A 12,450-nucleotide genomic window follows, 5' to 3' on the forward strand; every position below is an offset into this window, starting at 1 on the left:
TGAAAGATTTAATAAAAGCTCTACTTCGTGGATGGAATGCTAACTTTTTTTAACCTACAGAAAAGTTTTGATGCTCAAATAGATTTATGTGATCATTGTAATTTTATTATGCTGTATACTAGAGAGCATTGTTAATAAAGCTTTCATCTAAAAAAATTTTTTAATTGAATCAATTTTCATTTTATTTAATTCTGGTTGATTAAATTAAATGATACCATAATGAGATAATAATGTTATGATGAAATTTGATGTGGTATTGAATAATGTTTAGGAAGTTCCAAAACCTTGATTTTATAAAAACTCGTTTTAATTTTAAAATTATAAATTTTAAACAAAAAAATTTTGAGGTACATTTCCATTAGTATACTAAGCAGCAGAACATTTTAAAATTTAATTATTTTTCTATTTTCCATATATTCTGTCTTATGTCTAATAATTTTTCGATTTTTTATCTATTATTTCTCTAACTCCCTATTAGAGGGAGTCATGGCACAGAATCAAAATTTAATTAATGATTGATTATAAATAAGTACTGAATATATTTAAAGATAAACCAGTGTCATCGAAAATACAATTGTATGAAATGTGAATTCTCTAAAGCACCAGGAAGTGAATCGAAAAATCGATTACAAAATTTTATCTTTACCAACATGAAATAAGTTCAATAAAAGTGTTTACGACGCTGTCAAATATGAAGATAGTCTATACATGGGTATGTGATTCAAAACCTAATTTGCCAAATCTTATTTTATTTCAAATTTCAAAAAAAAAAAAAAAAAAAATCGAAATTGCGTCTTAATTTGAAATTGCCTTTAGCTTGAAATATGAGATATATTTTTCTTCCAATTGGTTTTCATTCCAGAAGTAAATTTACTTGTATTTAAAGATGATTCCAAGCATAATTTTCATACTGCAGTAAAAATACGCTAATTTGATTTAATTTGTTAAAGTAAAGCAAGTTAGAGGATGGATTTCATAATTGTAAGTTGTGTTCAAAAAATTGTAGTAACACCAAAGCCCGTTCTCATAGATTTGAGTACAATATATACAAGTCCGATTTAACTTCTTTGCAAAATTCATTTTCTTGAAAAAAAAAATATACTCGAACTCGCAATACACAAAGCCAATACCACATAATTAACAGTACCTCTTATTGAAAAAAAAAAAAAAAAAAAAAAAAAAATGGAGACTGGCAAAAGTCAGCTTACATGTCGAAACTGAAATACTATCTGTATTTCAGCAAATATTCTTTTATTGAAATTACGCATATTTTTATTCAATATGCAATAAAAAAATACACAAAGTTTTGATTAGAGACATGCACTCTAGAATATCCTTCCTATCTATCGTGTTTTCTGCACATAATGAAAACTAAATAACTTTCTCAAAATGTCAATTTACAGTCTAATTTTTATTCCTTCTAATCCATAATATCAGTCCATATCCATTGTTAAGTGAAACCACCGTGTTTTTAAGTATGAGTGTATTTATTGAAATTTATTCCACGAAAACAGATGGGCAATTAACTAGCATCCTTTTATAGTTTTCGTAATAATGCACAAATTACTTTTTAATCATTTAGTTACTGCCTTTTTTACGAATTTGAGGTACCCGGTAGCAAAAAAAGATTAAAACAATTTGCTATATAAGGAGAAAATTACTTTATTTAATGGTTGAAATAAGAAATCTTGCAAAAAAAAAATAATCATCTCAAAGCTGTTCAAGAAACATTTATAGTACATGTATAAAAATAGAGGAGTTCTTTAACTTCTTGTCCAGTTAGTATCCCATTGTGAAAGGGGGCAACTGTACTAGAAGATGGAAGATTTCAATGCTTCGGTCCAAAAGCATATAAAACATATGTATCCTTGTTAATCGTTATCGATAGTAATTAAATGTACATCCGCTGTGAATAATGCAACAATTCGATCTATGAAGCCAAAATATCCTTTTTACCAAATCTGCCAAAACATTTTATTGATACAAAATTCTTAATCAAATTAACTAAATTTTGTCACAGATTGTTGTATATTGTCATTAAAGGCCATATGTCTGTAGTAATTCTAGCTTACATCAAAATTTCATATATTTTGCTATGCGTTGAGATTGATATTAGGCACTTGTACACAATAAGAAAAATAAAGACAGACTGATAGAGATGGGGAGGGGCATGAAAGCCAAGACCACCTTAGTTCGGACCCGCAGAGGGATGATAATGATGCCGGCCTGAGATAAAAAAGAAAGGGATATTGAAGAAATGTTGTATGAATTGAAGGGAGAGACGCAGTACTTTTCACCGAGAGCGAATTTGCACAGATAAGGAAAACCCAGTATCGTAAAGTACAATATTAAATCTTACAATAATGATAGGGCAGTAAGATATCTTCATAATATTGTATTGCATTCAGAATGTCGAACAACATCGTAGAGGTGCCATGCAATATCCTATGCTAATGGGATAAAGGAGTCTTGCTTTTGATTCAATGCCAGTGCTAAATTTGTATTTTACAGTTTTCTTAAAACAAATCCTTAATAACTTGACCAATTTCTTTGCTGTTTTTAATTCATTTTAGTAAATTATCTAGTATAAGAATTAATATACCGGACATCAGGGCCAGTCAAAACAAAAGCAAGACCTGGAACGAACTTGATTTTCATGATATTGAAAAAAATTTCACAAAAATAATAGCTAATAAAAAACAAAAAAGAATGACAAATTGCATTTGGCTATTTATTACTTTAGGCAAAGTAAGTTTACAATGCAGTTAGTGCAAGTGTAAGAAGGGTTTGCATATAACATGAAGCTGATAAATTTATGAAGTTAGTACTTCACTGTCTCACTCACTTGCTAATACTCCTTCCCCCTCTCTCTTCCTTACTTACTTCTTTTAACATTAAATGAAATTTAGTTTGCAATGATAGAATAATATGCAATTCCCTTATTTTCTTGTGGCGAATTTCCTGATTCCTGATTCCGTTTTTTGATTAATTTATTTCCGAACATTACTTTCAAACGAGACGTTAATATATAATAGAGAGACAAAATACCTTAAAATATTGTACTATCATCCGACATTTTTTGTTAATAGGGTAAGAGAATAAAGTTCCTTACTTGACTTGTTGAGGCCCCTTCTCGGCCTACCAGCTCCAGGCATCTGCCTAATTGGCAAATCCATTACTGTTTCTGTTATGACTAGAACTATGTAAATGGCTTCAGTTATGTGCAAGTGTAGTGGGATTCAAAGGATCGAATTTTGACTTGGATTTGGCAACATGAAATGTGTCCAAAGGTGTGATACTATTCAAATATATGCATATTCGGGTTTAAAGAAAAGAAGAGAAATGAAAGCGCATGTCTTTCGAAAAAGCTGCCAGTTTTCCTAAGTCTTTGGAAAATCGAACACAAAGAGGACTTTGCGAAAAAAAAAAGTCATCTATACAACTATTAAGGACTGGCTTCCTTGCAGGTGTCGATAATTCGAGTGAACCTCCTTTGAACGATTGGATAAGAGTAGCATAAAGCCCTAAATACTGTTCCAGATTACCTTAAGGCAAAAGGAAAATCGAGGAAAGTTTCAACTCCTTCGTTTTCTTTCTAAAAGAAATAGAACTTTTCTATTAGGTTGAAGATGCTCCAAGCTATACAAGCTCATTAACTATTTGGGTTTTTTCTTCTTGGAAGCATTTATAACCGTTGAGATGTATTCCAAGACCGCTCAGTATATCACTCAGGCAGCAGATAGAGAACAGAATAACTTTTTCTCTCGCAGATTACGGATGACTAATCCCGACTACACCTATATAAACTTGCTTCCGGGGAAAACAAAAATTGGGCATTTTGAAAATGTGATACACTTAAGCAGTTCAGGTAACTTAAATATTAAATAACTTCTTTTTGCTATTTTTCCAGAATTACCCCAAAAGGAATTACAAATGTAATTATATTTCATGCTCCTCTATTTGTTTTGCTGTTTCTTTTGTGTATCGCAAAAAATTTATTTTCTGTCGCTAAAAAACTGTAGTAATTGTTTAAAAGGAAAGATATTTGTTTGTACGTACTTATTTCTTAGAAAATGAATCCTCTAATTGCTGGCTAATGCTGTTCATCACGGCAGGCACAAACATTTTTATAATGGTTTGGTTTATTTGTTTGTTTGTTTTATTTTGTAATGTATGACTATTTTATTTTTCTTTGAAAATCTAATGGAATAAATGCATTTAATTTGTTTATTTCAGCCAAATATTTGATATGAGTCTTTTTGAATCAGCTGATTTTAGGTGCTGAAGAATATTCGACATCAAACTGGCAACATTAATGGGATTTTACGACATTTTACCTCTCTTTTCCGTAACAAGTGAACTGTATTGGGAACTCGCGAAATTCAAGGAAGAATCGAGTGTTCTGTCTGCTAATTACTACAGCTGTAGTTACTCTTCTAGTGCTGAAAATTTAAAGGAATGCTGCAGGTAAGCTATATTTTGCATTACATTTGAGTAGATATTTAAAATAATGTTTAAAGTGGAACTTGATCCATGATAATTTCATAAACTTTTGTACCAAATGTAGACTTGCCCCCGTTCCATGCTCTTGCGGTTTCGCAAGATCGCCGTGTTTATAAATTGAATTAAATTGTCTCGAAATGACAATTCGTAATAAGTTGTCAGCGCGTTATAATATTAAGATTCCGTGTGAAAGAAACATATATATATTTATTTACATCATTTTTTTCCTCTTTTTTATGAATTTTAATTTCGCCCATTAGGTGTGTTACGTTGGCCTGCTTTATATATTATTGACTTATTACCGAATTCTGTTTTGATTTCTAAAAACTGAAAATCTTGAGAAAGAAAAATAACTTTCCTCTGAAGCGATTTTCCTTTTTTTTCTCTCTGTAAAACATATAAGCATATTTAATTGCTGTAAATATTTATGATCAATAATGTAAGAGTCATTAAGTTGTCGGTTTCCGTAATATTTGTGTTGATAATTTGTTTTTTAAAGGGATTTTTGATTGAATATCGGTTTTGAAAACAATATATATATTTTTAAACATGTAGTTTGCAAGTGAATAGATTAAATTCGGCTTACAAATTCGAACTTCTTGTTTTCTTTAATAAAGTTTAATTTGAAATATAAGTTTGATATTATATGGGGATTATATTATTAATGGCATGGATTAATTTTGAAATATTTTAATGTCTGAATGGAGACCTTGATATGCTTGCAATTTTCTTTTTATTTAATTTTTAAAATTAGTATTCTTATAGATTTTTATGGAAATGCATATTGGAAGTTTGAACTTTTAAAGATTTTAATGCAGTTTCTTAATGTAACAAATGACCTTACTCCTTGCAGATTCATTTCTGAATAGTTATAAAAAGATGTCATGATGATTAGAAACTTATTTAGCAAAAGAATAGCTGTTTATTTTCTTTTTGTTTATACTGTAACAATATTCTAATTTATTATGATTTTAATTTTTTTTATATTTTGAATGATTTTTTGTACTGCATTTAATATTAAAGTTAATAATATAATAAATAATAATAATATAATAAAAATGAGTATATTATGTTACAAAAAATTTAATATTCTCATTTTCATTTTTTTTAATGAAGTAATTTAATTATCACTTGTAATTCTTTGATTGTTAATTTTTTTGTTGAATATGTTTTTTGTGGAAAAACTAAAATTTAATGAAGGACAGTTTTTTGAAAAATTAGCAATAATAATATTTTGATTAACAATTTAATAGTATTTTGATAGAGTAAAATATCAAATAAATATATGTAAAATTTAATTCGGGAGTTGCATTAATGGAATTTACATTCACATTGCAAGCATTTTCATTATTGATTGGTCTTTCTTCCAATTTTCTTAAGAACATTTTATAGTATAGAAATCGACTCTGTATTTATTGTTGGAGCAAAGGCTTTTCATTTAGCTTGTGTTTTATCGAAAAATATATATTTATAAGAAATCAATATTCTGTTAAGCTTCTCGTTTAATTATACATATGAAATGTTTAGTTTTTGATAAGTTGATTATATTTCAATATTAGAAATTGGTAGTATGTTAATAGTAACAATGTCATAATTTAGTAAAATGTAATATTTTTAGCTTCTAGCCATGCTTTTGTGGAAAATGCGAGGTATATAATTTAAAATTTAATGAAAAAAAAAAAAAATGTTTTGAAAGCAACTATTAGATCTGATAGTATGAAGTGACAGGCATGAAATTATTTTGAGACTTTTTTCCTTTCCAATCTAAATTTATTGTTGGTTTAAAAATATGATGCTCTTCAAATAATATTGAGGCTACCTAGGATCTCAAAGTATTAGGCAAGAATACATACAAAAAATTACTCCTTGCCATTAGAATATTTTTAATATGTCATAAGGTTTGATTGAGTCAGTCCTTAAAGAAATATACAGTGTTGTGGTATTGTAAACCTATATCTCTGTTTCAGGTTATAATTTAGCCATATACAATATTTTATTTTATTTGTTCAAAATGGGATAGAATCCTTAGATGCCATTAATAGCTAAAATCATTTATGAAGAATGAATGAAGAAATATGTTTTTAAATGAATTCTACATTTTTTACAAATCTATCATGAATGTAATTAGTATACTACTCCTTTATGTATAGGAAGTGTTCAATAATTCAGTCATGCAAATAGAATTTCATTTTCTGTTAGTAAAAGAAAAAGGCAGCTATAAGTTTAAAAAAAAAGTCTTTATACTTTCTTCTTAAGTAATTTTTAGATTTCTAAAGAAAATCTGATTTAACATCAGGATTGCTATCTGTATATGAAAAAATATTATTAGAGATCAAATTTTCTATATATTCAACCTAGTTTAACTTTAGTTGTAAGAGGGGGAAAAATAATTTTGTATACTTGTTTCAAATTATGATTTTGAACTAAGAATTAGAATAAATCAAATCTTACAAAAATTAGTCAATTATTCATTTATAAATATATCAATCAATTATAATCTGAATGAATAAATCATGTTTTGAAATTTAAATAAATTTAATTTTCTCTCTATTAATAATGAATTGAATGTTCTTTCTTAGTTTGTATTTAATAGTTGTTTCCTAAGCTTTATTAATTTATATAATTTGCATAATTTTTTTCATTGGGATTCATTCTGTCACTAAAGTTTAACGGCAAGCTATGTTTCATATACAAACTAATAATTTGCCAGATGTGGAGATTTTTATAGGCAATTTCTTCTTTTGGGAGGATGTGATTTCAGAATAAATTTTCATATTAATAATTATTATATTTAGGTTTTTATATAAATCGTTTGACTTGCTGCTTGTTTTAGGAACTTGTTTTTTACTTAGGTCATGTACTGCATGTTATTCTTTTAGATCAAGTTATCTGAGTTCAGGCTCTTTATTTGAGCATTTTGTTCCTTTCAGAATATTCAAATTATAAAACATTCAAAACTTGTTAAAATTTCCCCAGTTTGGGAAGGATTTTATATTTTATAAAATTTGGAAAGTTTGTCATTTAAAGCGACTCAAATTGACCATACATTGATTCTATTAAGCTACAAGTGTCTGCATCCCAGGAGAATAAAATCATGATTATTTGTTTGTTTTGAGGTTGTAGAAAGGGCTCCTTGTAATCTTTTGTAAGTTTTAAATTTGAAGTTAGATTTAACATAAAAGAACAATTTTTTTGATTTAGCTATGTTCAGTTCAAACATTTCAATTACTTTTAAATGTATCAGGGTAATATTCCAGACTTTTTAAGTGGGTGTGATGATGTATCATATAGCTTTTTGCTGTTGACTTATTTTTAACTCTAGTATTCTTAAGTTTATATATAATATAAAGATAATTTCTGTGATGAAAAAGAATAATTCAAGGTTGAAAATCTTTATTTCCATTTGGTTATATGTTGAATTGAGCAGTTTGTATATTTTGTGTCTATTAAATTAAGTTCCAAAATTTTTCCTCCCTTCTCCAATGACTTTTTAGCAGAGAAGGGGATTTTACATGAATCTAGCAATTCAGGAAAATGAAGATTCTCATTTTGATGGAATATAATATTGAGCTTAAATTGTTGTTTCAGGATTATATAAAGAAGTTGGCAATGCAGAACCAGACAGACATCTGTAGATAGCCACAACAAATGAAAAATTTCAAGGGAATTTAATTAAATCGCTAAACAACATGGCAAAAAAATTATTTCTTGTATATATTGCCAAGATGGTTAGCAAAAACTAGTATAACATTCTACTTTTTGTATAACTAGTATAACATTCTAGCTTCACAATATGTGTTAATAATTTAGTTTCTCATCTCGCCAAATAAGTGAATTAATAGTGTCTTTTGTTTAATCAAATTAAAATTCAGATAAAATAATCAATAGCTAACAATGCTGCACAGTTATTTTTATCTTTTATGGATTTTTCATCTGCCATTCACTAATTTTTATATTTATTCAAATTAATTTTATTTAGATGTTGTTAAATATGCAAAATATTGTAATTTTTTCCAGTGTTCTGTTTCTCAATTCCAAATCAGTATAACTAAAATGTTAAGTTTTTAAAAATCAATTTATGCGTGATTAGTTGAGTATTCAGCAATAAAAAATTTTATTTGGAAATAAAAATTGCTTCTGAATTTTACTAATAATTATATTTATGTATTTATTGAACCATAATTTTCTTACTTTTTGGGAAGAAAATAGAAATTTTCATCAACTGTTTTTTTCCACAAGATTAGAAACAAGGTATTAAAAGTTATTTCGAATTTACAGCAAGCATACAAAAATTGTAGATATCTTGCATGCATAGAAAATTATATGTTGATAGTTTACACAGGCTTTCTTGGACTGTGCTGTTGTCTCAAGCAAAATTCTATTCCAAAAAATATAAGTTGATTAAATTTGGCATATATTTTCAAACGTGCTATTAGCATTGATGCTTCTTATAGATTATCAAAAATGTTTTTTTTGATTAAAAAAAAAGGGGTTTTGTATTAAGTTTTAAAAAGCTGATCAGCACTCTTCATTTAATGTTATATAAAATTCTATTTGGAGCAATCTGAGTTAAAAATCCTTTGATTTAAAATAAGCTATTAGAAGATATTTAAGAGTTACTGCCCAGTTTTTGCTCAGATAATTGTATTTGTGTCTTTTAATATTCTAATGATGCAGTAGAATGAATTATGTTTTTGGTGTTTGAACCAGTGACCTAGATCTAGAGATAGGAAATCATTCCTTATTAGCAGTATACTTTATTGGAGTTTATTTAATTTATAATCAACAATTTCACCTTCAGAATTTTTCAGACTTTGGCATTTCTGTAGTTTTTATTTGAAGTGCAGCCAATTTGGTTCTTTTCAAAATAATAAATTCTTATAAATTTTGCAATTCCGACTTTATCAAATCAAGTCTTGCATTTGATGTTTTATAAATATGTGTAATTTTTATTCTTGAAACTGTGCGGAATTAATTGATATTTCCTGTTTTAAAATGGTATTGGAATGCTTCAGTGGCATTCTTCATTGCTACTTTTTTTAAACTCTCATTTGAGAAATTCCTTTGTTTCAAAAATTGTGACCCCCCCCTCCCCCCACACAAAGCTCACAGCATTTTTCGATATTGTCTGCTTAAAATTCTAAGATCCCAGCCATTTTCTACCATTTTTTTAAAGCATGTATATGCTTCAGCGTCTAAAAATGTTAGCTGTTTATTAATTCTTAAAACTCCATTAAAGTAATATCCCAAGTAATGTAATCTTGTTTTCTTTTTTATTTGAAAAAGTACATTATTATTATTATTTGTTCTTAATGGATTAAGTTTAAAAAGAACTACTCGTACTTTGTACTGTAGTTCTTAAATTAACAGAAATTATACAGATGATAAGTATTCTTTTTGCAAGAAATTTGAATAGGTTTGGAAACAGCGATTTGGAATTGTTTTGAATATGCCATTTTTTGCATAAGTGCCATTATTTCAATTTAAAAATTACTTTGTTATAAAAATGCTTTATAATTGCATAATTCAATTTTTATGAATCTCTAATTGACCAATTTGTTCTGAAGAAACACAATCAAGTCTTTGACGAGATATTATTGGAGTAATAAATTTAAATCCCTTCTAGTTTATCTGCCCCGTGTTAATGTTATCATTGGTGAACTTTGACCCGAAGACAGCGAATCGGTTCCATTGTAAACTTCGTGTGTGCCAATGTAGGCGAATGCAGTTACCCTTCACCATTATTTCTTCAACGTAAACCGTATTTCGATTCTTATCTATTTGTCGCCAGTTGAGGAAGTTCAGACGAACAGGAAAAAATGAAAAACTAAGTACTTAAGAACATGTCTTTTCATAAAAATGTAAATTTTCTAAGGTGTGTTAAAAGCTTTATTTTCCATTTTTTGTTTTTGTATGTCATATATTTAAATTACTTTCTGTGTACTGTTATTTAAAAATTAGTAATTGTTTATTATGTTATTTGTTAATCTCTTCTATTTATTTCGCTGATTATATTGGACGCGGTTTGATTAATTGATTAAAAAATAACCTATTAAGTTGGCAGTCGTTATAAGAGAACCAAAACGTTCGGAATATAAGGAATTTTGATTAATTGATAATTAAAAAATTATTGATTAATTGATGATTAAAAAATTGATTAATTGATGATTAAAAAAATAACCTAATAAGTTGGCAGTCGTTATAAGAGAACCAAAACGTTCGGAATATAAGTACTTTTGATTGATGCAAAACAGAATTCGATATTTTATTGAAATTCCACTTTTTGCTTTAGTAAACGGACTGGGAAATAGGCCACTGATAAAGAGCGAACGTTTCTTTATCTTGGATATTTTATATGGCAAGTTTCTTGTGATTCTGTAATTCTTTTCTTTTTATTTCTATGGAATTTTTGTTACTTTTTTACATGTTATTTTATATATATTTTATATTTGAGTAAGTTTGCCTATTATACGAAATTTAGCTATTTTTAAACATTTATTCTGTTTTTGCTCAGATGGAAAATAAATACAAGAAAGTAAAAACACCAGTTTGTTAATACCAGTTAAAGTATAAATATTTTCAAACGTATATGGTGTTATTTTAGCGAAATAAATTATTGCTTGAATGTATGTCTTGATTGAATTCCAAACTTATACAGATAAAACGATATTGAGTAAAAATTAACTAAAAGTATTGACTTAAAAATAACACCTGAATTATATTAATTTTTCTTTTTCACATCCAAGTATTGTATCAACCATTTCTTGTATCTGCACTTCAGAAGTCTCCACATTTTCAACTTAAGTTATTTGTTAAGCAAGCCAGTGCAAAGAAAAAGCTTTGAGAACAAAGAAAGAAAAAAAAAAAGTATATATATATATATATTTTTTTTGTTGAAATAAAATTTATGAAACAACGATTTCCCAAATATAATGTGAAACGCGTAGAATTTTGTATAAACTCCTTATTATTCAAGCAGTTTAGAAAGCCTTAAGTCTGTCCTTTCTTTGTAATTAAAATATATGTACCTTACGTGTTTTTAGAGTTATTAGTATTATGAGCTGGTTTTTTTCTTTTCTAAATGGTTTTTAACATAATTTATTCTGCTGCCAAATGGAACCATAAAATGGAGACCGAAAGATTTTCTTATGATGTAATTTTTATCCGAAAACAAAGACAACAACATAAAATATCTTACAAAATTATGTTGTTCGTTGTCTTTCCGATTCTTTGCTTATTTTAAAAACAGATATGTTTAAAATGCACTTAATATTGAGAAATATGCAATTTTCGCATTATATCTTTTACATTTGTGTAAATTAATATTTAATTATGTAATTCACTTTTATTGCATTTTTTGATAGGATCAAATAAAAAATACGCCAAGAGGTTGTCAAGAACTGCTTTTAAGTGAATTTAGTGTTTACTAATTCAAATGTTTTGCTTTATAAAGAAATTTCTTATTTATGACTATATCTTTGGGTTATATTAAAATGTTTTCTACAAGCTATTTTGATTTGTTAATTATATTTTGATAATGAATTAAAATTAATTTTATCTTAAAGGATATATTTAAAATTTGTTTTTTATATACATATTGGAGTCAGTATCAAAATTTCATAACTAACACTTTTATATCCATTTAAAGAGTTTTTAGAGACTGATATGTCACAGATATTGTGTGGTGCTGTAGTCTGTGTGTAAATTCATGTAGTTTGTACTTAAAGGAAACATATTCATGTGTAAAATATATGAAAAAACATATATAATTAATTGGGATTTTGAACATTATTAAAAAAAAATAATTCAAAACCTGGAAATTAATTATGCGGAAAAATTAAAAACATTTATCTTACAAAAATATTAACTTAAATCGGAACTTCTTGAATTGTCGATCGTGATCCATTGCTTGAAATTACTGAATTCGCAAAATTTTTTATAGTGCTT

General features: G+C 27.2%; 1 protein-coding gene across 5 annotated transcripts in view; it reads left to right on the forward strand.

Moving 5' to 3' along the window:
- The window catches only part of LOC129958259 (focal adhesion kinase 1-like), a 104,693-nt gene that overhangs the window by 6,994 nt on the left and 85,249 nt on the right, over positions 1-12,450 (forward strand). For 4 of the 5 annotated variants that reach the window (XM_056070575.1, XM_056070578.1, XM_056070576.1 and 1 more), the window contains exon 2: positions 4,269-4,467. In XM_056070575.1, coding sequence (XP_055926550.1) covers positions 4,316-4,467 — 152 coding nt within the window. In that variant the 5' untranslated portion in view covers positions 4,269-4,315. Of the gene's footprint in view, positions 1-4,268; positions 4,468-10,302; positions 10,379-12,450 lie in introns of those variants that run through there. The other variant, XM_056070581.1, reaches the window with a different exon arrangement.

This window comes from Argiope bruennichi, chromosome X1, assembly GCF_947563725.1.
Source record: "Argiope bruennichi chromosome X1, qqArgBrue1.1, whole genome shotgun sequence".
In the NCBI taxonomy this organism is placed as follows: domain Eukaryota; kingdom Metazoa; phylum Arthropoda; class Arachnida; order Araneae; family Araneidae; genus Argiope; species Argiope bruennichi.